Source organism: Epinephelus moara, chromosome 17 (genome assembly GCF_006386435.1).
Source record: "Epinephelus moara isolate mb chromosome 17, YSFRI_EMoa_1.0, whole genome shotgun sequence".
Taxonomy (NCBI): Eukaryota; Metazoa; Chordata; class Actinopteri; order Perciformes; family Serranidae; genus Epinephelus; species Epinephelus moara.
Genome location: NC_065522.1, coordinates 21,315,192 through 21,340,842, shown reverse-complemented (window position 1 = coordinate 21,340,842; position 25,651 = coordinate 21,315,192). Strand labels below are relative to the sequence as shown.

General features: G+C 39.5%; 2 protein-coding genes across 8 annotated transcripts in view; both read left to right on the top strand.

Annotated features, from left to right (window-relative positions):
• Window positions 1-6,920, top strand: part of LOC126404182 (obscurin-like) — a 42,372-nt gene extending 35,452 nt beyond the window's left edge. The window contains exons 9-15 of the mRNA XM_050067227.1: window positions 2,565-2,807; window positions 3,099-3,212; window positions 3,916-3,931; window positions 4,015-4,112; window positions 4,251-4,301; window positions 5,837-5,900; window positions 6,142-6,920. Of these exons, the coding sequence (XP_049923184.1) occupies window positions 2,565-2,807; window positions 3,099-3,212; window positions 3,916-3,931; window positions 4,015-4,112; window positions 4,251-4,301; window positions 5,837-5,877 (563 nt within the window). The 3' untranslated portion in view covers window positions 5,878-5,900; window positions 6,142-6,920. The remainder of the gene's footprint in view (window positions 1-2,564; window positions 2,808-3,098; window positions 3,213-3,915; window positions 3,932-4,014; window positions 4,113-4,250; window positions 4,302-5,836; window positions 5,901-6,141) is intronic.
• Window positions 1-25,651, top strand: part of LOC126404179 (Fc receptor-like protein 5) — a 147,154-nt gene that overhangs the window by 11,383 nt on the left and 110,120 nt on the right. The window contains exons 1-9 of one of the 7 annotated variants that reach the window (XM_050067217.1): window positions 12,288-12,471; window positions 12,797-12,829; window positions 13,057-13,161; window positions 15,120-15,380; window positions 16,298-16,564; window positions 21,104-21,193; window positions 23,185-23,364; window positions 24,216-24,497; window positions 25,232-25,504. In XM_050067217.1, the coding sequence (XP_049923174.1) occupies window positions 12,435-12,471; window positions 12,797-12,829; window positions 13,057-13,161; window positions 15,120-15,380; window positions 16,298-16,564; window positions 21,104-21,193; window positions 23,185-23,364; window positions 24,216-24,497; window positions 25,232-25,504 (1,528 nt within the window). In that variant the 5' untranslated portion in view covers window positions 12,288-12,434. Of the gene's footprint in view, window positions 1-12,287; window positions 12,472-12,796; window positions 12,830-13,056; window positions 13,162-15,119; window positions 15,381-16,297; window positions 16,565-19,177; window positions 19,448-21,103; window positions 21,194-23,184; window positions 23,365-24,215; window positions 24,498-25,231; window positions 25,505-25,651 lie in introns of those variants that run through there. The other 6 variants (XM_050067218.1, XM_050067215.1, XM_050067216.1 and 3 more) reach the window with 6 other exon arrangements.

Here is a 25,651-nt window from a genome sequence, read left to right as displayed (position 1 = left end):
ATTATCTGTGACTGTGACCATGAACACAAATATACAGCAGGCAGTTGTCCTCAGTTTATAAGAAATTCAGAGCTACACCAGAACATTTATGAACAGGTCTTACTTTACTACTAATTTGTGTGTAACGTTAGCATGTTAGCATGTTTCCACTAATTACTTGGACTGACCTAACGTTAGTAGCGTTGTAACGTAGTTAGCGCTTTGCAAGCGAAGGCTGCAGGTCACAGCTTTGCTGTGTTAGGATTATGTTATGTCTTCACTGTGTATCTTAGTTAAGCCCTCTCTCTATCATTTTTATATTGAGACAACATGATCGATATCTTTTTTGTCTGTCTGTACGTCCAGTGGCTGGGTCTCAGCGTTTAGCATTGTGCTTATAGGGGGTCAGTAAGTCCTGCGCTGTGATCCGTGGAGGGATACACCGGTGAGCAGGCACAGACGTAGCTTGTAAACAAAACTCAGCTGTTTATTTAGCCTAGCGATATCTCCGGACTATAGCAGCTGCAATGGACGACTTTGAACGCGATTTTGAAGAGTTTCTTGTAGCGGACACAGATCCAGAGCTATACCTGTTTGAGCCGGAGCATACAGATGAGGAACTCCATGAGTTGAATGCTGAGCAGGCGAGCAGAGAGGCTGAATCCTCCGCTCCTATTTTGCTGCACAGAATGGGATTCGGTGCTACCATCGTTGGGGAGAAAACCGCTGCAGAGAGCGCATCACAAGGAATGAAAACTTTGCAGCAATCTCTAATCCTGGCGTGATTGAAACTTTTCTTCATGTTCCTAAGATGAACTGGAAAAAATGCCCCAGGCCTGCAGGGGCTGATGGACAGCTTTCAGTCGGGTGAGCAATATTGTCCGTGTCGTCTCTTTGTTTGCTTTTACCGAGTGACCTAGCGTACCTGTCCCAGAGCCAGCTGCAGCTGTTGCTCACCGGTGTATCCCTCCGCGCAAGATGTACTGACCTCCTACAAGTGCCATGCTAACCGCTGTCTCAATATGAAAATGATAGAGAAACGGCATAACTCCCAAATCGTTGGAGTATTCTTTTCACATAATAATGCAGACTCAGCAATGACTTAACTGTTTATTCCTCCTTACAGCTAACGTACACAGCTGCTTCTCATTGTTTCCAGTAGCCAAACAACGGTTACTACATTACCCAGAATAACTTGAGGCTCACACTACTACGGTAGCCTTAGTAGCTCAAAATACACAACAGATTAGATTAAATCAGAACAGAAACACGACGGGAGAATGGAATTTTACGGCTGTGGGTGTCATACCGCTTCGACCAAAGGGGCGCTATAATCAACGAAAACGAAAAGTTCCGCACAGCTGTTTTAAGTTACTGTAGATGACTAACATTAACCAAAATAATTTTCTATGGTCTGTAGATTTAACTATGTAGGTTGAGCCTATTTAATGATAATTCAGTGTTAGTCTTTAGCATTAGTAAATACCGTGAATATTTAGCAGCACCTTTGTACACAAGTTACACCAAAACATTTGCAAGAAAAAGTGTCTAGGTATTTTAAGTTTTGTTTCTTTAAGGGTCCACTCAAACAGCTCAAGATTTGTCATCACATTGTTACACATTGCTGCGATACTATTCAGTCATTTCCTGCACAGTATAATTCAGTCCACCAAATATCATTGTTTTAATTAATACACATTGTCACTTAATTAAAGTCTGGTTTTAAACCAAGTACATCCTCACAGTTCCAGATTTTTGTCTCTGCTCTGCCACTAAAAGATTTTCTTTTTTTGGAGCTGGACTGTTCATTAGGAGCACTTTGAAATATATATATACTGTTCGGTTATTCATTGCCCCAAGCTGTCGGAGCACAAAGGGCACTCTTGGCACACACAGGGCAGCAGAACATCAGGCTCATTGGACGTTCACACAACAGCTCGTTCTAGCAGGTACTCGATCAGATCTGATCAGCTCTGAACCAAACGATTGATCAGTTATCCAGCCTGCGACTCACACTGTGCTGCTGAGGAAGAAAAGAAGTCATGGAGGAATCCTCCTGTGCTACATTCACAGACCCCTAGAGGGCCAAATTTAGAGAGGCGACACGGAATGATACAAAGAGACACGTGCACGTGCAAAAAATATGTCATAATACCATACTACTCACACTCAGTTACCTGATGCAGCAAGTTAGGCTAGCTAACGTTACACCTAACTAAGTAAGCTAACAACTAGAAAGACAAACTGATAGACAGATTGACAAACAGCCACACCAACACAGAGAGGTATAACTAAGGCTATAATTGTCGTTAACTGGAGCTTTGAGGATGACTTGCAGCTTCTGATATAGTTATTCTTCATGTACCTGTTTTCAACACAAATTTATTTGTCAACAAATATGTGGTGAACACTGTGGCTAATCAACATTGTCAGGAAATTACTGAGAAAAATATGAAACATATAAATGCCAAAATAGACTGTAAGTGGACTCTAAGTTTTTATGCCAGTGATCATTAAAGCACTGTGTAGTGTGTAGCATCTTGTAGACACCTGTTGTTTAACTTCATTCTGTGTCTGTTTTACAGGTAAAGATATTATCCTGGTGAGCCCTGTCCATCCTGTGACCGAGGGAGATTCTGTTAGTCTTAGCTGCAGAATAAGAAGCCAAACATTTGCTTCCAAGGTGTTTTTCTATCGAAATGACAAACTCATTCAAAATGACACCAGAAGGGAGCTAAATATCTCTGCAATGTCAAAGTCAGATGAAGGCTTTTACAAGTGTAAATACTCAACAGGAGTGTCAGCACAGAGTTGGATGTCAGTTAAAGGTGAGTAGGAGTAAAACACGTAATGCAATTTCTATTATGTCATATGTCAATACTTTGAGTCATCATTAGTTTCAGCTGATTCCACCTGTTGGATTCAGTTCTTTGTGAGCTGGAGAAAGTCTGCATCAGATGTTGTGACAGTCTTGAGTTATTGGGGATGGCTAAGTTCACACTGTATGTGGACATTTTTATTGTTTATTGCTTGATGTGACTTATCCTTATGAAAAATGTTGTAAATTCAGTTAAACAAAACTGCTATTTAAGTTTGTTAACGGTTTTTATTTATTATAGGAGCCTCCAGGCCTGAAAGCTCCTCATTTCCCATACCGATGATTATCCGGCTGGTTTTTGGAATTGTAGTTGTTATTCTTCTGCCCCTTTTGTATTGCTTCACACCGTCCAAAGGTGAGACCTTTATTACATGAGTTATGGTTTAACTGTTCAAATACACAGATGTATTCTGATCCAGCCCAGTCGCCAGAAGAAAATGTTGGCATTGTACATTTCTGGAAGCCATGGATACATTACATTTGAATGTTTCACAGGTACCATATCAACATTTTCAGGCGGAGGTGGAGGGGACGGTGGATTGTGTCACACCTATGCCAGAGGGTTGCAAAGGGGGGTTGCTGTTGGAGATGAACAAATACCAACACTTGTTTTTAGTGACTGGTGGCTGAGTTTCTGGCAGCTTTTGTGCCACAGTACTTAGGTGTTTTTTAACAAACAGTGGCTACGTTTCAAGAAGCGCGGTGTTTTTTTTTTTTTTTGGTGACCCAAGGCCATGCTTCCAGCAGCTTTTGTGCCACTGAACATGGGTATTTTAAGCCAAACCTGATCTTTTACTAGCATAACCTTTTGGGTTCTGTGCCTGAACAGCCAAACCTGATCTTTTACTAGCATAACCTTTTGGGTTCTGTGCCTGAACAAAACCACACATTCACCACAGTGTTGTAAGAAACGTAAAGGTTCTACGTATCTACAGACGTAACAGAAACATACAATGCCAACATATTTTCTTGCGATTGGGTTGTCTGATCTCATGACAGAATGGCAGTATGACAACTTAAAATACAAAACCATCTAACAACAACTGTCTTTTTTACAGATTCGTGCTTTATCAGGTTGGTACAACATTATCTTATTTTGATTATAACAGGAAATGCATGCCATGCTCCTCTGTAAATTTATTATCTACATGTTGTAGGCCAGTCCAGTCTGAGAGCACCAATCGGGGCTCTGCTGCAGGTCACCTGTTCAACCAGAAGGAGGCTCAACAGAATGAAGATTCCTCTCCTCTCCATGGTAAGGACACATCTTGATTTGATACACACGTTTCAAAGACACATTTTCATCCTGAGACACATCTCAGGATGTTTAATTATATTTTCATGAAATTAAACTAGTTAACTTGACTTCAACTTGATTTTCACTGCTCTGTAGGTGAGGCTCATCTCTATGAATCAATTAAAGGCTCTGACGACACTGATAATGGTACAGTATATATATATTTTATTAACATGCACTGCAAAAATGCCCTATCAGATTTAGGTGAAAACATTTTAGATATGTCTTCGAAGAAGTCAGGATGTCCAGCTACCAGGAGTACCAAAACAAGATCAAATTACTTAAATGAGATTTGAATCAGAATTCTTGTTTGTAGATGAAATAACGTCACATAAGATCGAATTGTTAATTAAAACAAGGCAAATGACACTTACTTGAATTAAGTCTTGACAGCCTTGTATAGTGAGCATTTCAATTTGCATTAACATTCATAAAAACTGATTTACGTAACCTTTGTGTGGGGACAAAAAATATTCAGACAGATCTCAATTTTAGCAGAAATTTGCCTGTGAAAATATATGTTTGTTCCAAATGATGTCATACCTTCAGGTCAGAGCTAGCTTGCTGCCAAAATAGAGAATGTCTTCTTACTTTGTTCTTGGCTTGTTATATGTTGGTCACTGTCTGAAACAATCTGAAGCACAGTGCTCATTATTATGCTGAATAATGTAATTGGACCACTGGGTGCTGGGTCTGTCGGACCTTAATCAAACAGTCCTCCTTCCCTGGTTGGGATTATATAGTGTTCCATGCAGCAGTGATGTTTGGATGTTAGTGAGGGCTAATCCCCCCAGAGGAACAAGGTACTCATGTTTCTTTATGGACAGTGGATTGCTTGTTAGATGAAATGGAACTCGGCAATGTTGATAATTCACACCAGCCTGGTGTGAATAGCTGTCATGTGGATTTTTGCATCGCTCTTGTAGGAAATGGCTTTTTTAGGGGATCAATTGTAAGTGGCTGACATAGAATCCTGTGAGGTGACCATAAAAAATAGCTGAACTGTTTGAAAGTAATTAAGACTTCCATTACACTGCCTGTGAATGAGCACATGTTCGAGCACAAAATTATGAAACACATTTTAATATAGCCTTTTACATGAAAAATATTAAAAAAAAAAACAACTTTTAAATAAAGGTAATATATCATTATTCCATCTTGTATGTCTATTTTATATTCCTGTGAGAACATCATCAAATTTCTGTCAAATGAACATTGTCACTGTATGTCTGTATTATAGTGGTTGTTTTTGCCACAGAGAGACTCAGATTGTTACTGTAAGTGGTTTAAGTGTCTCTTTACCTTTCACTTCATCTGGTTTGTTTGTCATTAAGAAGTCTCTCTGAAATATCACAAGATGTCACTTGTTGCAGTTAGACGACAGTGGAAACATGAGTGAGATTTGGAGAGAGTATATTAACCACAGTAGATTATAGAATTTTTTTAAGTCCGTTTTAGTCAATGCAGCTCATCCCACTTTCAACTCCCTCAATACTGGACCAGTTTCAAAAATTGTTGTTCACATCAGTGACCAATTTACACAGGCAAACAGGGTCCAGGTTGAAAAATGCTTAAGTGTTCCTTTATAAGGTTTATATGCATACGTAAATTCTGTTAAAACTTATCATTATTATGACACTATATAATGTATTATTAATTAAATTGAACCTCTCCATTCATAGGAAAATCAACTGCGCCAGCAACTGATGAAACTTCTCTCTGAAGTTAAACCAGGAACAGCTCTTGGTAATAATGCACCACATGATGTGCACACTTAAATGATTCATTCTACAGATCATTAAATGGATATAAGTCAGATTAACATGTCAGAAAGCGTCCTTACATCTTGAATAATGATTTGTTTTGTTATTTTGCTTCTCTTCCAGTCATTCAATTCAAAATGTATTTGTCACATGGGATTGAACAACACACCAGTCCTTGTTCACTGTAAAACACACGTCTTCTTTTTTTCCCCTCCACTCCACAGTCACCTGGTGAAATGGCACTAGCCAAGTTTCAGTGAACATCCTGATATCCTGTTGAAAACTGATGCGTCACATAGGTCCACCAGTTTATTTCTATCATCTGTACAATGGCTAGCAGGATGCTAGTTCAGCTGGTGCTCATTCTTCTTCATCTTTTCCTCTATGTTTACTGATGTTTACATGTGAGAACCTTGACCTGGCTAGCTAGCAGCTAGCTAGCAGAGGAGAGTTTACAGACTGGTGAGTCGATGCTCATCATCCTGATGAGAGACTCACAGCCACACACCATCATCGTCCAAAGCCCACCACAAAAAGCACCACCAACACGCTGACAGAGAGGCGACTGGAAGCGTCTGTGCTTAACTTGTGGATTTAATTAGTCTGAGCACGAGCACTAGACTATTGATACATTATATATGTGATGAGAATGTATGTATATACTATACATACATTCTCATCTAGTATTAATGCACTGCCTTTTTTTATTTTGTACAGTCATTTTGTCATTTATTTTTTGTAGGAAACTTTGAATCCAAGCTATTCCAAAGAGCAGCACAAATATATTTGAGCTTCTGATAGTGCAGCTTTAAAGTCAGCATCTTTTATAGAGTTCGATAAGATAGATCCAGGATGGACATTACAAACTACTTTAATATACAGTATGTAATAATCTGCTATCAGACAACATGTCCTCTTACATGTTTTTCTCTGTCTTAAAAATATATTTATAACTACTGTGCATATTTTATTTTCACCTGATTGAACTTGATATTTTTTGTTTATAATTATTTTTGTATTCTATGCTTCAATAAAGTTTACTTTTTCAGGAGTAAGCTGCCAGTTGTATTTTTAGTTTTTTTCTTCTTCAAATTTTCTTCAGTTTTTTTTACTGGACATCTGAACTGGATAAACACATGCCACATTAGCCCTCTGACACTATCTTGGCAAAAGCCATAAAGTGGACTTGGTATTGATTTTCAGGAACTATTTGTTTGGTTAAAGTAAGTTCAAAACTGTTCATGTTTGTCAAATTCAGTTCATCTGTATTGTATTGAGATGAAGGCAGATGTCAGAGACAGAACAAACAAAAGTATCATGATGAGATACCAGCAGGTGTAGTATCACATATTTTACCTTTCAGAAGTTTGCAGCCGTGACTGAGAAGCTAAAGACACTATCAGCAGACAGCCTGTCACTCAAACGGCTCCACCCTTAAATATTTATAACATTTGGCCTTAACAAAATATAGTCCAGTGAGTTATAAAAAAATTCACCCCCCATACAGTTGTAATGGAGGGGAAATTAGCTTTAGAGACCAAAACTGCTTTAGCAGTAATATGTGCTAGAAATGTGAGATGATGCACATCTGCATCTGCTCAACTGGAAAGAAGGAAATGAGTTTGGTGACGATATGCAGGGTACTGCTATGATTGGTAAAACTCACGGAGAGCTGCAATGATTGGGAAAATTTGCGTAAAAGTTGCAGTGATTGGACAAAATTGCAAGGTTGCACAGAATTCTCAGTGATTGGTTGAATTTGCGTGAATTGTTTTGGTTGCGTCATCGCAACAATCCTGAAAGGGCTGTGTAAGGTCCAGTGTTATCAACTGCAGCAGCAGTATGCTACAGACCTTCAGCTGAACAGAGAGTTTGCTACAGATATTTGAGACATGCATAACTCAGCCAGGACTCAATGAAAATCAGACTAGAGATGCATCTGTGCTGATTCAAATGAGGCTATTACATTGAAGGACTTTAGCATCTTGTGTGATTTCAAAAGTTGAATATACTGTACAGGATTCCTATTTTGTTAATGGGCTGACACAGAACAATATACTGCATGTATGGAGATGTAAGAGGAGACACTGTATTGCACTTACTGAGGCTTACCAAAGCTTGTCTGATTTGTTGGTGGGGATGTTTTATTGTTTTACTTGACAGACCCCAATCACTGTGCAGTTAAAATAGGAGTACCTATAAATGACCACATGGGGGTGCCAAATTACCCCAATTGATACCTACACAAGGTAAGTGCTCCTTTGTAAGTCTGGGACTGTTGGAGGTAGTTATGTCCCAGGATGCTATGTCAATGTGACTAATGAGCCACATTCTCAAAAAGCTCTAGTACTTAATAAAAACTTCTTGAACTTACTCAAATTAAACTCAGGGTTTAATTCCTAGCAGCGTTGTGTTCCAGCAAACACAACTGACTGCTCAGGGATCACATCCTTAGCATTATACTAATGTATGGGACTGATGGTTCTGAGCAAGTTAACAAGCTGCAGGCCTTTCTGTACCATCTCTTTACTGAAAACAAATGACCCCATTGTTTTTACTTGGACCTGCTGTATTAAAAATGAATGCAGAACAGAGTGGGAACCTTTGATTTTCTCAGACTCAGCCATCTGGCGTTGCCTATTATCTTCTTCTGATGTTTCCGATTAAAAACCATTGACCGCACACTTCCTCATGTCACCATCAGTCGACATTGTTTTCAAAAATATTCTGTCGAAAATTGTGCTTTAATTAGTATATTATTTACCACTGATGCACTGCGTTTACGGAATTTCTGCCACTTACAAAAAAATCTTATTGTATATGACCCCTCTTGTTTTTCAGTGTACAGACATATAAGCTCTGTTGTGAATGTGGTGATGACACTGACTGATTCTTGTTTCTACGGCAACACGTCTTAATGTGTGAAGAGGAACTGGAAACAGTTTTTTTCATGTCTGTTAAGAAACGTTGGCTTGGTTTGTATTTTCTCAGGCTGTAGTTGTAATCTTTAAAGCACAATGAAACAAAACTCACGCAATGGTTTGATTCAGTATTTTATTTGATCAGTTTTCCCCTTTATGCATGTATTATCTAAAGTTATATTAGCAACATGAGCTAAAAGTGAAGGTGTCTCAGAGGTTGGAAAACTTAATAAACTTTAATTTGCTTGTTGTGGTTTTGTTTTAGATCCACACTGTGTAAGTAGCCTGGAAATCCAGACCCAAATCTAGAAAGATTTAGGGTCTGGCTATGAGTAATGCAAATGGCCCAACTCGAGGGGCAGCACCAAGCATGCATTTGAAAATATCACTGCACGCAATTGGATAACACTACAACCAATCAGAACAATACATGGGGTGACGTATCCAGAGCGCTACCAGCGGAGCTAACTGGTAGATTAGACTCTTGCCGTATCCGGTTGGCAAAACAGCAAAAACGTCCTCCTTGGAAAGGAAAGACTCGAGCGCCATCTTCTGTTCCTCTTTTAGAGAAAAAGCCAAGTCTAACTCGTTCATTGTAGGGGCCAAAGCCGTTTCAAACAACTGGTGTTCATCCGTAGCCATCTTGCAATGTTTACTGACTGATTCCGGACTTCGTCGTTGCAGTGCTGTCGTCATCTGTTTAACTCGCCTCTGGCCCGCCTATATCAGATACACGGATGTGATTGGTGCAGCTCGGTTCCAAGGGCATGGGTAATGAGCATCATTACTGATTGCCAGAGTGACTCGCTCAGCAAATTAAAATTGTGCTCTCGCGAGAACTCTGGATTTCCAGGGTATTGTGTAAGTGCATTAGGCCACAAAACAAGAACGGCTTGAAGGACAGCATTTAAAACTACGAAACTAATGAGGTACAGGTCGATTTGGTTTATCAAGTTGCTAGCAAAGCAACACAGTCCATAAATAAGTACGGCAAAATCGTCAGATAGGTCATATCTTGAAACATGACAGTTACGGCTTAAACTGATGACAGAAATAAACAAGTTTGATTATTTCATACTGTATATCTCGGCAATTCAAAACCAGTTGTCCACCCGGAAGTGTTTGTCATGGTGATTTGTTGTATACTTTTTCCATTTTCATGGGTGCTCTCTTGTATTCTAAGCTATTCCATCATCACCACAATTGTTACAACATTAAGTGCTAAGAAGGTGACACATTTGTTATTCATGGCTCACACTGATAATACAATTCTACCACCTAATATAAAAACGTCTCAACCTTTTTATATTAGGTGGTAGAATTTTTTAAACGAAACTCAATATGGAGAGTATTAAACACACACTTACAGGATGTACTGTACAAACCTACACACAATAATCATACATGGATACATACAGTATTAAAGGGAGACGGCTGATTGGTTGCAACACTTTTCACTGTGCCGTATTTTTCTGGCACAATTTCTGTTAGAATGTTCTAACCAGCAGCAAATGAAAGGTAAAGGTCTCGGTTATGAAAAATGTTTTAATGTACACAAAGGTTTTCTAAAGTTAGGTGATTTGTGATTTAAGTCATGTTGTGCGTTCGTGCCAACGAGCCCCATCATGGGGTTGGTTGGCACACTGTTAGAATGCAACGTATCCTCATACAACAGCCATGTGATATCTTACAAAACGAATTGGCGTCCCATTAAAGATGTAATTAACGTAAAGTTACTCAGGTTAGGTTTAGGCAAGTAAAGTTACTGAGGTAAGGTTTAGGAAAAGAAACATGGTGATGACGTCCCTTACAATGACTCAAAGGTTACTTGGGTTCACACGGTTCCAAACACCGGTCTCCTGGGGGAACGAGTTTTGTGACCCATCCACGACTCCAACCTGCCTCTGAAGTGACACAAATCGGTGCCTGGAAATGGGCCTGGCGGCTCCCGATCCTGTCCTCCTTGTTTCTTCTAAAAAGTCTTCTGTTGTCAATTCAGTATCTTAGGTTCGGCTGGCAGGTACTTAAAAAGGCACTGGAGAGAGGCAGAATCTGATGCAATCGAGTTTATTGTGTTTACAGGCAACAACACAGACAAACTCATGAGTCAACCTCCGGAGGACGACTGACTTCTGCTTTCGGTTCTCTGGCTTATATGCTGGTGGAGGTCGAAGAGATCTCCACCCATTTCTGTAGTCCTTCCCATTTCGATCCGTTTCTACTGGTGGCAGACTTTGCCTATGTTCTGGCTCAAACTGGAATCTGCCACCAGTATTTCCGGACTCGCTCTCACTCTATTTTTTAAAAACATGTGATCTCTGGGGACTCTCATGCTACAGTCCCTCGTGCTTCCGTAATACAATCATTTGAGTGTGTGTGTGATCTTTCTTGTATAATATAACTCTTAAGTGCATTAGGTCATACAATCAAGTGAGTGTAATATAATTCTTAAATGCATCAGGCAGTACAATCAAGTGAGTGTTCTCTCTTCTTTCACACAGCGCGTGATAAGTCATATGAGTCAATAAGAGTTCACAGCTGAGATGTCACTAAGAGTTCACACAGTTACATTGCATATTATGTATAAATGCAGTATTAGTTTTTTGTAGAAGGGTTTGACTTTTACACTACACCTCCTCATGGGCATACTTCCTTCTTTCCCTCTGTTAGCACATTGGTCACATGATCACAGGGTTTATAAATACATGGGTTATACACAAATTACTGGCTCATGATCACGTGGATTATACACATATTTTGGGGCATTACTTTACGTAGCTATACGTACAAACAATACATGAGAACAGCCTGCAGAATGCTGTAGTTACAAGAAATTACACCTTACATGAAAATGTAGCTGATTTCTTTGTCTATTAACTAGAAGTAACACATTTCCAGTATCTCTGTCTAAACCGTTTAGTCACTTTTTATTTTCGAAACTACAAAACTGAAATGTTACCTGCACCAGAAAAGTTAGTGCCTTTCAGATGTTTTATCATAGTAGATGACTGCAGGGCAAGCAATCAACTCAGTGTTACATTTTTGTTTCTGAGAATGTCCAAGCACCAGGAAATGGCTGTATACCAACCAACCCTTGTTGCCAACCAACCGCAGTTTCCCCAGCACACAACACATACCTCATCACAATACAGGAAGTATATGTTCAGAACATACACTAAATAAACACAATAAAATGTTAGGTGTGTGTATGATGTTATAGGGTTAAATTAAATGGTCTTATGTTGCAGGGATGTGGAATAATTGCTTATTGTTTATACCAACTTTTAATTTAACAATTTTAGGCACCATGCACAAACCTTTGCAGATGAAACAAGCTAATACATTTTCACCTGTGGGCAGGAAGTGCAAACATGTCAGTACGCTGTGGTCAAAGCCCCTGCAGTTGTCTTGGCTTTGTGTGAAAGGGAAGTAAGAACAGACAGGCCACACTGAGAGAAGTTAGAGAAAAAGTCTGCTGTCATATTCACATGAAAGGATACTTCTCTCTTCTCATTTTCCGTTGCATCACTATAAATACAAAGTATTTGAATTTCTGACAAGCACAGCAGCAGAGTGTGTCAGCGCTGGATGTGAAGATGGGGCACACTTTGCTCTGTGTGCTGGCGTTATTCTGTGAGTACATCAGCAACTTTTCAATTTTGTGACTTTCAGAGGCAGACTCATGTTTTTATATAGACTGCAAAGCTGTTGGATATATATCTGTACTAGCTTTTTGTACACATATTTGCATAATGCATGTACCGTATATAGTCTTAAGGTATTGTTACAGTTATAGCTTTTGAATTGATTTCATTGGGTATTTTATATATTTGATATTAGGAGTTTCTCACCTCTTTACAGACTCAAAGAACATCATCACAGAAATGCATAATACTGTTGACTGATAAGCTATAGTTGCCACTGTTGTTGTCTAATGAAGTTTTTATCTTTATTGTAGTGCTGAGCACGCTCCTCTATGGACAAGATGAAGGTGAGCAGTTGTCTGTTTCTTTTGTTTTAATCATTCAGTATTGATCTCTCATTTTACTTCATGTGTGAAAAACAAATTATGAAAGTATTATTTTATATGCATGTTTATGTAGGGAGACCTGATGCTGTGCTGACCTTGATGTCAAAGTGTAGTAGTTTTTCTGCAGAGGTTGTTGCCTTCATACAGACACATCTTCTTTCAATACATTTATCTAATCATCTTAACAGGGCAGAATGGGGAACAAGATAGACACACTGAGGGCCCTGATGTGAAGGAAGGGCTAACAGGTGCTACAGTCAGTTACAACGGTCTGCCCCAATATTCCAATAACAGTAAGTCATTGTTAATAATACTAATACTAATACTAATACCACTACTACTACTACTACTACTAATAATAATAGTAATTGTAATATTCAATTACCCCATGTTGCGCCTCTTGCCCAGTGTCAGCTGGGATCAGCCCCCCTGCAACCCTGAATAGGGTAAGAAGTTTCGGATAATGAATGAACAAATTAATAATTACACTTATTATGCAGTTCAAATCTCATTTTTGATAGTGACATGGTGTGCTCGGTGCCACAGTTATCAAACATTGTGAAGTGCTTCACATACAGATGGGTGACAACTTATAAACCAACCTAAAGTTTCTTAGTGACTTTTAGGATACTATTACTAATAGCACTACTTGGGGTGAGATGTGGTTACTGTGACGATGATAGTATATGCAGGGTGTCTGCAGGTCCCTATGAAGTCTTGAAGTGTAATAAATTCAATTTTCTAAACTTTAGGTCATAAAATTAAATAGTCCTAAATGTGAATTTGTGAGGTCTTAATTACCACAAACATTTGATCTTATTTCATGAGACCATCTTTACCTTTCTTTTGGTCAAAATGAGTCAAGGTCTTCTGCGTGAAAGTCCAAAATCTTTAAAAGTACTTATGGTTTGTTTTAGGCCATCAGCCCAGCACAGCAAGGGTTTAAATTTCCATTACAACAGGGTTACCCACTTGAGGGTGTGTCTTTAATTGATGATGGCTTGCCTTGAGTGATGACATTTAAAAGCAGATCCACAGCTTAAGTCCCCTGTTATTGTAGCTGCATGTGTTTTTCCACAGCAGGGCAGGTAAAAGTAGTTTACCTGTTGGAGGTGAGCTGTTTGCAGAGGTGCAGTCAGAGCCTGTTGTCTGCAGCTCTTCATTTTCATCTCACAGTAGCTGTTTCTGCTTTTACTCTTCCTCCCCGTGGTATTATTAGACTTGCCCTTATTAAAGACAGGCGCTTCATACAACCTCAAACACAGCTGAAAGTGAACGGTAAAATAAAGCAGATATCTAAAGTAAAAACAGGACGCAGGAGAGAAACTGAACTCCAAACCACAGAGATTCAGTTGAAAGCCACAAACGTACTGAGAGCTGAACACACAGAGACTTGCAGTCTCCTGCACACAGAGGTGAGTGGAGTTGCCACAGACATGGTTCATTTGAGGTGTAGAAGAGGGGTCATTGAGGGTTGGCTGCGGTCGGCATGACGTCACTGCTACCCGCTTGAGGGCAGGCAGCCTGGCTTTTGGACCTACTCCACAAGGGTCCATCTCTGGCCCAGCTAAACTGACAATGGAAATGCAAATGGGTGCAAGAGTGACAGTGAAAAAGGCCCAATATACTGCTTACCTTTATACTTACCTGCAATGCTTAGATAAGAAAAAACATAAATGAATGAAATATTTTGAAAGATTTTAAATTTGGTTAAAAATGATCATGAAAAGGTTTTCAAAAGTATTCAGTGCAAGTTTTGGGCACCAGTAGACTTGCTGGTTTGAGTCACATAATTTTCATGTTCATCAAATCATCCAGTGAGCCTGTCTGCCCTGTGTGGAAGCATCTGCATTGTTTACAAGTCATTGTAAGTGTCACTGAGTAGCCATGTTGATATGATCATCCTGTTGACACTATGCTTATATTATTTAAATTAAATCTTATTTTAAGGTTTAGAGAATTTAAACCATGATAATCTGGAGTGATGTGCTTTAAATGACTAACTGTCACAAACATTATCACTTGAAGGAAAATAAAAACAGGGAGAAGAGAAGGGCAGAGTTATGCTGTTCAAATCAAGAGCTTCATATAAAGTATAGGCAGCCTGTTAAAGCATCTGATAAATGTTTCCTTGTGAAAGATGAATACATTAAGATATATAACTGCTGAATCACTTATGAGTTGTAAGATGAGGAAGATGTTTGTTTGATTGAGCTTATTAATAAACTAACACTCTACATCTGTTACACAGGTGGTGATGCAGTCCTGGAGAGTCCTGCATCCGCTGTGTTTAAAGGAGACTCAGTGACTATGCGCTGCAGGCAGCGTAATCCAAGCAATGACATGGACGCTGCCTTTTTCAAAGACGGATCACCTCTTGTAATTGACACAAACCATCAGTCACGAGGAGCAGAAATGACCATTTCTTCAGTCTCCAAGTCAGATGAGGGCACTTACACGTGCGAGTTTGGTGACAGGACAGAATCTGAGGCAAAAGAACTGAGAGTGAGAGGTAAGTAGCTGTCACACTGTGATGAAATATCTTCTTATTGATTTTTATAAGCTTTCAGTCACAATTCACATTCTTCATTCAGCAAAAATATTTCTTTAAATGCTTCATAAAGTACTCATATGTCTCAAAGAACTACCAAGCAAGTACCGAAGAAGTAAATCTTTAATCTGCCTTCACCTAACCAATCACTGAACAGACTGAAGTCTTCAATTTTAAATAGATTTTGTCACAGTGGACGATGCACAGACACTTAAGAAAATGCTGCATATAAATTCAATTTGAGCAAATTCAGAAACACATTCACCAATTTGAAAATACAGAAAACATAATTAAACAGAGACAGGCTGCAAGTTGTAGACAGCCCAATTTGAAAATACAGAAAACATAATTAAACAGAGACAGGCTGCAAGTTGTAGACAGCACTGTGTGTTGAAAACTGACTGCTGATGAATACCATGACCACTTGTCAGTGACACTGGAAAACAAGCTCACTTTACATTTTACATTCTGATTTAATTATCAAAGATGATGGGTACATCCAGCATCAGCATTTTACTGCTAGCGTGTCCTGGAGAAATTTGTTTTGCATTTAGACCTTCTTTAGTTGTTGTGTTGAGCTGTGAATGTGGCGTCAGACTGTTGAAAATGTTTCTTCACTCACTTGTGTTCTGTCTATTTGTTTGTGTTTTCTTAAGTTGCATTGTGTCAGTGTCAGGATGTGTCAGGATGGATTATGTGCACTACCAGCTGAAAAAAAATCAGTTCATTTAAACAAGTTTTACGCAATATGAAACTAAAGTGTTTCTTTTGTGCTGCGTTAAAATGTAAGTACAGTTTGGTGGCATGTTCTTTGCAGTAATTTCCTTGTTTTACTGTTTTTTTATTACTATTATTTTTTGGTTTTTTTTACTAAACAGCACGCAGACGTGTGGTCACACTGAGAGCAGATAAGACCACCATACCAGTGGGGGGCCATGTGACTCTGACCTGTGATGTGGAGGGTGCTACTGGCTTGGAAAATCTATGGATCAGATATACCTCGGACTCTTCAGAAAAACCTGTCGATATTAAAAATGGTTATCAATATGACATCTCACATGGAGGCAAATACACCTGCCAAGGATTGAGAAGGGAACCAGATTTCTTCACATCTCAAAGTAATGCAGTCATCATTCAGGAAACTGGTGAGTTTAGTAATTTGCTCTGGAATAAAACAACCCACTGTCTTTAATTAAACAGTGCCTAACTCAGGAAAGCCTTAGACAAGGTGCTGAGTATATTTTGATGGGGCTGGTGCAGGCCGGAGCCTAAGTGTTTTTTTTTTTTTTATGGGGGTATTTTTGAAACATTTTTGAAATGTATGGAAATACAAACTTTGGTTGCTGACTTATTAGTAACGTTACCATTAACTTCAAAAAGTCTAATGTTAGTTAGTCTGACTCAGCAGATGTAGACTGTGGCTATAAGCCTGTCATTTGGGTGCTGATTTCAGCTGGCGTTCTCCCTTCCTTCTGCTATCTCTATGCTACTGTTATCACATCTTTTTCTGCTATGGGAAACAACAACAACAGCCTCCAAGCTAACAACTTACACGCTGAAATTGGCACGTTTTGATGAAGATTTGGAATTGTGCGTTAAGGCATACCTGCTTTGTTCTTTTGGTGAATTGTTGTCATGATCTACAGTAAATAAAATAACTTGTAAATGCACCTTGGAAAAGCCCAAACTCTGTCTCGCTGGAGTCCTGGCATGTCCGATATTGATGCATTTTCTGACACAGCCAGTCGGAGTTGATCTGCTGCATTTTCCTAACTGTGGCAGTGGCAGGAGCGAGTGACAGTGACTTCAGTAATGTACTGATCTGTCTCACTTTACACAAGCTTCTGTGATATGGTCTTAATAATGTTCTGCATGAGCCACATACAGCCAGCAAATCATCTGTAACAGGTCCAGTGAGCTCCTCCAGAGCTTAAGTACAGTCAGGCTTCACCTCTAGGACACGATTATCAAAAGTTGAATGACACAGTGACATACAACTTAATGTTTTTGCGACATTTTCTTTTGTGGGGCCATTTTAATGATAGTGCTGGCCTTTCCCCCCACAGCAGAAAGATTATCGGTGATTCCAGACCTTTCTCTAGCACTGGAGATAGTTATCATTGTAGCAGCAAGCTTATACCTCTCTGACTTGAGTTGTGACCTGGATTAGTTGGGTTTTATTGCAGCCATTCATTGTAACGCTAGCAGGGTGTTTTCTTTACTCTTCAGGCTCCTGCAATTTAAAAAACATCTTAAAAATTCATGTTAATAAATTCTGAAATGCTTAGGCTGGACGGGCTGTCTGCCATGCAGTACACTGGCAGAAACCCTGGTGTGTAAGAAAGCTATTTTTAGTTTGAAGAAAAAGAGGAACCCTAATGAATAAGTGATGCTAGTGTTAAAGGGGAACTATCGTTTTTTTCAACCTGGGCCCTATTTTCTGATCTACTTTTGTCTAAATGAGTGATAGGATGTTCAGTATGTGACATTTCTCCAGTACGAAGCTAGGGCTGACCTGCCTGCAGACCATGAGCACATGCTATATAAAATAATAGGGCACTCAGACAGCGTCAAACAACGTCAAAATACGTCCACTAAAAGTGCATTTTTTTCACACAGATAGGCTCGGATTGTTAGTATAATTATCCGACAACATAACGGAAAGGAGAAATGAACGTCTGTGTTTACCTTTAGCTGGATTCAGACATGTTCCTCTGCCTGTTGCTGCTCCCTCTCTCTCCTCGTCCGCTCTTCAGTTTCAATGAGCTCTGCGTCCGTGTACGTCCGTGTACTCCGTGTTCAAATAAATACGGGCGCTCATCAAATTCAAATGGCTCATCCAGATCCAGTTGGTCAAAATCGGGTAAAAATTTGGACATGTTTGCTGTGGCAAGTCAAAACACTCAGAGTGAAAGTCTGGCTCTGAAATCTCACATCTCGCGATATTCTCCTTCTTCTTCTTCGGTGTTTTACTATACAGTCTATGGCGTTTTCCGGCAGTCGGTCTCGCGAGACTTGAGTTGTTGCAGGAAGTTACTGCTGGAGCGAGCTTACAAATGCGACTGTTTGGTGTAGTCATGGCTGAATTTTTTATTATGACCAACTGGATCTGGATGAGCCATTTGAATTTGATGACCGCCCATATTTATTTGAACGCGGAGTACGCGGACGTACACAGACGCAACGCACATTGAAGAGGGACGAGGAGAGAGAGGGAGCAGAGGAAGTGTTTTTACTTGCCACAACAAAAATGTCCCAATCCAGCTAAAGGTAAACACAGACGTTCATTTTTCCTTTCCGTTATGTTGTCGGATAATTATACTAACAATCCGAGCCTATGTGTGTGAAACAAATGCACTTTAAGTGGACGTATTGTGACGTTGTTTGACGCTGTCTGAGTGCCCTATTATTTAATATAGCGCGTGCTCATAGGCTGCAGGCAGGTCAGCCCTAGCTTTGTATTGGAGGAATGTCACATATTGAACATCCTATCACTCATTTAGACAAAAGTAAATCGGAAAATAGGGCCCAGGTTGAAAAAACGTTAGTTCCCCTTAAATGAAGTTTGACAAATGCATACCATTCTGTGTCATGGCAAGAAAGGGCTTTTTGTTTGAACTTATTCAGTTTGTATGAAGACACATTGGAGAACAACATGCATTAACACAAGTACAGTAAAGATTGTAGCGAATAATAACATGTTATCTGTGTAGTTTTTAATCTTGTTTGTATCCTAACTGTATTTTTGATGTGAACAGTTTCCAACAAAGCCACTGTGACCCTTCAACCCAACTGGCCTCAGATATTCAGTGGTGAGAAGATGACTCTGAGATGTGAGATCCAGGGAGGTGGATACACTGGGTGGACATATGAATGGAGCACACCCAGCCCAAACAAACCTCCAGCTCAAAAAGAATACACCATTGACAGTGCTACTGAGTACCACAGGGGACAATACAGATGTATGGGTAGAAGAGACTCCTATTCCTCAACACAGTGGAGTGATGTCATTGCACTGGAAGTCTTGTGTAAGTTGGACCATCTTTCATCAATATTGGAAATGTTATTGAAAGGAGTCAACAGAAAACACTTTTTCATTTTTTTCATTAACAATTATGTAGCTCACTTTAAATCATGCAGTAAGAAATTATATTTGTTTTCTAGTGTGGGAGCCAAATGACTGAAAAGGAGTCAGTAATCAGAGTACTGTAGCTTTTTAAATGCAATAATTCACANATGCTACTGTTATCACATCTTTTTCCGCTATGGGAAACAACAACAACAGCCTCCAAGCTAACAACTTACACGCTGAAATTGGCACGTTTTGATGAAGATTTGGAATCGTGCGTTAAGGCATACCTGCTTTGTTCTTTTGGTGAATTGTTGTAATGATCTACAGTAAATAAAATAACTTGTAAATGCACCTTGGAAAAGCCCAAACTCTGTCTCACTGGAGTCCTGGCATGTCCGATATTGATGCATTTTCTGACACAGCCAGTCGGAGTTGATCTGCTGTATTTTCCTAACTGTGGCAGTGGCAGGAGCGAGTGACAGTGACTTCAGTAATGTACTGATCTGTCTCACTTTACACAAGCTTCTGTGATATGGTCGTAATAATGTTCTGCATGAGCCACATACAGCCAGCAAATCATCTGTAACAGGTCCAGTGAGCTCCTCTAGAGCTTAAGTACAGTCAGGCTTCACCTCTAGGACATGATTATCAAAAGTTGAATGACACAGTGACATACAACTTAATGTTTTTGCGACATTTTCTTTTGTGGGGCCATTTTAATGATAGTGATGGCCTTTCCCCCCACAGCAGAAAGATTATCGGTGATTCCAGACCTTTCTCTAGCACTGGAGATAGTTATCATTGTAGCAGCAAGCTTATACCTCTCTGACTTGAGTTGTGACCTGGATTAGTTGGGTTTTATTGCAGCCATTCATTGTAACGCTAGCAGGGTGTTTTCTTTACTCTTCAGGCTCCTGAAATTTAAAAAACATCTTAAAAATTCATGTTAATAAATTCTGAAATGCTTAGGCTGGACGGGCTGTCTGCCATGCAGCACACTGGCAGAAACCCTGGTGTGTAAGAAAGCTATTTTTAGTTGGAAGAAAAAGAGGAACCCTAATGAATAAGTGATGCTAGTGTTAAAGGGGAACTAACGTTTTTTTCAACCTGGGCCCTATTTTCTGATCTACTTTTGTCTAAATGAGTGATAGGATGTTCAATATGTGACATTTCTCCAGTACGAAGCTAGGGCTGACCTGCCTGCAGACCATGAGCATGTGCTATATAAAATAATAGGGCACTCAGACAGCGTCAAACAACGTCAAAATACGTCCACNTACATATTAATGACATTCTCTAAAATGTGAGCATAGCAGAGAGCAGTGCAGAGCTGCAGAGCTGCTGTCTGACTCCCCTTTAAGAGAGAGGCTGTGCACATTTACACACAACAAGCAGCTTGGAGTATTTTAGTTTAAACTATTTGCAAGATTACTGTTATAGATGTTGAGTTGTATTTGTATGTTTATTATTATTATTATTTTAAATTTTGCTGCAAAATATAACAAAATGCATTAACATAAGAACCATAACAGTTGTAGTGGAAAACAGTTACATGTTATCTGTGTAGTTTTTAATCCTGTTTGTATCCTAACTGTATTTTTGATGTGAACAGTTTCCAACAAAGCCACTGTGACCCTTCAACCCAACTGGCTTCAGATATTCAGTGGTGAGAAGATGACTCTGAGATGTGAGATCCAGGGAGGTGGATACACTGGGTGGACATATGAATGGAGCACAACCAGCCGATACGCACGTCCAACAGGAAAAGATTACATTATTAGCAGTGCTGCTTGGTACCACAGTGGAGAATACAGATGTGTGGGTAGAAGAGACTCCTATTCCTCAACACAGTGGAGTGATGTCATTACATTGGAAGTCTTGTGTAAGTTGAACCATCAATAATTTACAGGGAAATGTACAAGAATGAACAAAGAATATTAAGTAACTTACTGGGTGAAACCATGATGCAGTTTAACACTGTTCCCCCAGTAACTGGTAGTTAGTTTAGTTTAGGTTGATTACTTAACTGGCTCGCCTTCATTGCCTGTAGGTGTTGGTGTGAGTGGTTATTTGTGTGATATGTTACACCTGTGATAGACTGGTAACCTGTCCAGGGTGAACCCTTGCTCTCGCCTAATGTCAGCTTGGATTGGCTCCAGCTCACTATGACCCTGCAGAAGGAAAAGTGGGTACAGGTGATGGATAAATAGATAGTATCCATTATACAGATGTCTTTGAAAAACAAAGTGAAAGTGTTCAACTTGGCCCTTCATCACAACTGTTATGTGTGTATAAAAACAGCTTAAAAGGAATGTTCATTCAATTTACAATATGGCACTCGAAATGTACTTAAAATAAAAAAATCAATGACTATTTCCTGTGGCCATGCTACAGTTAGTTTTTCATCTCCAACAATGGGTGAAATTCATTAAGTATACATTTTCATTAAAGTAATTTCATTGGGTTCATTCAAAAGGAAAAGGAGGTCAGGACTGAAGGAAACAAGGTAATTTCACCTGAGCCCATAAGTAAAATCACCCAGTAAGATGGAAAGCATAAAGTCTGGCTTGATGCAAGCGACAGAGGAAAGATCATAAGGTCACCACAGTTAATTAGTTGTCAACGTAGGTGTTACTTTTCAAGATACTGTATGTACGTTACAGGAAAAAAAACATGAACCAAGGTGAATACATAACAGATGCTTCTTTAGATAAGGACCAACAGAAACAAACCTACCTCCAGACCAGACAAACTTAGGTTTACTGTTATTAGTATAATACACTGGATCTCCTCTTCCAGCTCTGCACACATATCCTGCTGTGTGTGTCTGTCCATCAACAATGTAGGAATCCTGTNCTGGTCTAAAGTCAGAATGGCGCTGTATTTTCATGCTATTTAAAGCGCACATTAATCAGATAGTAAGATGAGCCTACATAGGTGGGTTCACAACCTGCCTACACTGGTTGATACACACACAGGAACAAGTTGATGGGTTGTGGGTGGGTGAATAATGCAACATTAATGAGTTACATATTAATGACATTCTCTAAAATGTGAGCATAGCAGAGAGCAGTGCAGAGCTGCAGAGCTGCTGTCTGACTCCCCTTTAAGAGAGAGGCTGTGCACATTTACACACAACAAGCAGCTTAACTTCTTTGAATATTAGAAACTAAAAGTTTAGTATTGTTTCCTCTGTTATGTTTATAACTATAGTTTTGAGTTTTGCTGCTTAAATGTCCCACAGTATTTGCTGCAGTGATATCACTGCTCTGACTGTATTACTCTCAGCAGAAACCAGCTCTCTTCTCCAATTCACCAAATCTGCCATGTAAATAACATCACAGGGCCCTGAGCAGCAGCTGCTGGTGTTACAGTGACACTACATGGCACTTTACTGGCCTCTGAGTATTTTAGTATTTGCAAGATTACTGTTATAGATGTTGAGTTGTATTTGTATGTTATTATATTTTGAATTTTGCTGCAAAACAGAACAAAATGCATTAACATAAGAACCATAACTGTTGTAGTGGAAAACAGTTACATGTTATCTGTGTAGTTTTTAATCCTGTTTGTATCCTAACTGTGTATTTTTGATGTGAACAGTTTCCAACAAAGCCACTGTGACCCTTCAACCCAACTGGCCTCCGATATTCAGAGGTGAGAAGATGACTGTGAGATGTGAGATTCAGAGAGGTGGAGACACTGGGTGGACATATGACTGGAGTACAACCAGCGAATACACACCTCCAACAGGAAAAGATTACATTATCAGCAGTGCTGCTGGGTACCACAGTGGACAATACAGTTGTATGGGCAGAAGAGACTCCTATTCCTCAACACAGTGGAGTGATGTCATCACATTGACAGTCTTGTGTAAGTTGGACCATCTTTCATCCATACTAAAAACGTTATTCAAAGGAGTCAACAGAAAACATTTTTCATGAAAAATTATGTAGCTCACTTTAGGTCACACAATAAGAAATCATATTTGCTTTTTAGTGTGGGAGCCAAATAACTTACCACAGTGTTTTTTAAATGCAATGATTAAGTGAGGAAATACACAGAACAGAACAAAGAATATTAAGTAACTTACAGGGTGAAACCATGATGCAGTTTAACTCTGTTCCTCCACAGGGAGAAGGTTCTGGGTGTGAACATAGTTAACTCACAGGTTAGGTTAACTGGCAGTTAGATTAGTTTAGATTAATTACTTGATTGATTAGTCTACATTGACTGTAAGTGTTGTTATTGTGTGTTTGTGTGATGTGTTAGACCTGTGATAGACTGGTAACCTGTCCAGGGTGAACCCTTGCTCTCGCCTAATGTCAGCTTGGATCAGCTCCAGCTCACTGTGACCCTGCAGAAGGAAAAGTACATAGTACTGAAAAAAAAAAGATCAGTGAATGTGTTCAACTTGGCTCTTAATCACAACTTCTTTTGTGTGTGTTGAGTTTCAGAGGAACATTTGTTCAATGCACAGTGACGCTCAAAATGTATTTATTCACTGTTTTTGGTGATCGTGCTACAGTTAGTTTTTCACCTCCAAGAATGGATGAACGATGCTATGTATTTTCACCATTTTCATCAAGGTATATTAATTGGGTTCATTCACAGGAACAGTGATGACCTTTTATGTCTCTATTCTCAGTTGAACAGCACGTAAACCAATAAACCAAAGTGGACAATAACTACCATTTTTATTTCTGTGTTCTAAATTACAACAGCATACAGACCACGGGCCAGACTGAGTGCTGACAATGAAGACATTCCTGTAGGGGGCAGTGTAACGCTGACCTGCTCTGTGAGCCCATCATCATCATCTGGTTGGAAATACTTCTGGTACAGAGGAGAGAAAACCTCTAAACCCCTGACCACACAAGATTATATCTTCTTCTCAGATGGAAAAATCATTGTCTCACAGGGAGGACTCTACTGGTGCAGAGGAGGAAGAGGAGACCCTGTTTACTACACAGGATACAGTGGTTCAGTCCGTGTCAACAAAATAAGTGAGTTTGATGTTTGTCTAAAAAAGCTAGAGACACTTAAATCCGGTGTGAAACAGTGCACAGCTCAGTACAGTGCACATGTCATTGATAGTTTCAGAATGACAACACTGTTATTTTCATGGCCAGCACCCACATTTTGTAAGTAGCAAATGCACTTGCACCCAGGGCCATGTAGGTCCTAAAATAAGGTGTGGTCAGGCACATGGCTGGAGTTTTGCTCTTTTGAAGCTGCAGAAAAAGACTTCAACACAGACCAACAGGAACCTGGTCTAAAGTCAGAATGGTGCAGTATTTTCCCACTATTTAAAGGGCACCTACACAGTCGGGTTTACAACGTGCATACACTCTGTGGTGCACATTTACACACTAAGACCAGTGACATTACTGCTTTTGCTGCATTACTCTCAGCAGCAGTGTGCTGAATCTGCCATGTAAATAGCATGTAAACAGAATAAGAGATGGCACTCTGATTGAATTAATGTGACACCCATACCACACCTATGACTGATCAGGAAATTAAAAACAACCCCTTTTCCCTTTGTGCCTTATTTTGCACACAGTTTATGCACTGTTTAACTTGCAAAAGTCTGGCTGGACACGTCATAAATGCCCTCACGCCATGAACTTTATACCATGTGCTTTAGGTTGCTTAAATATGGTCCCTGTTGTTTGTATGTAGATTTAACGTTTTGTCATTTTTGTGTCCTTGCTTGGAATTCTTCCATCCTGAACAGTCACAAACAGGCCTGTAGTGACTCTGCATCCAAACTGGCCTGAGATATGCTTTGGAGAGATGATCACACTGACATGTGAAATTAAGAACAAAGGAGACAATGAGTGGGAGTATGAGTGGAAACACCGCTCAAACACACTTCGAAAACAAAGCGAATACATGATTGGATATGCATCGACATTAGACAGAGGAGACTACAAGTGCAGGGGCAGAGTGAAAGGTGAAACGTCTTCAACAGAGTGGAGTGATGCTTTCAGATTGAGAGTATCTTCCAGTAAGTCACACGTCATCAGTCATTTTTATTTTACTGAATGTTTAAAAATATTTTGAATGTAATTTTGTTTACTTTTATGATGGTGCATCCTCACATTTGTGTTATATATTTCAAGAGAACATGTAGGATACAAGCAGTGCATGTCAC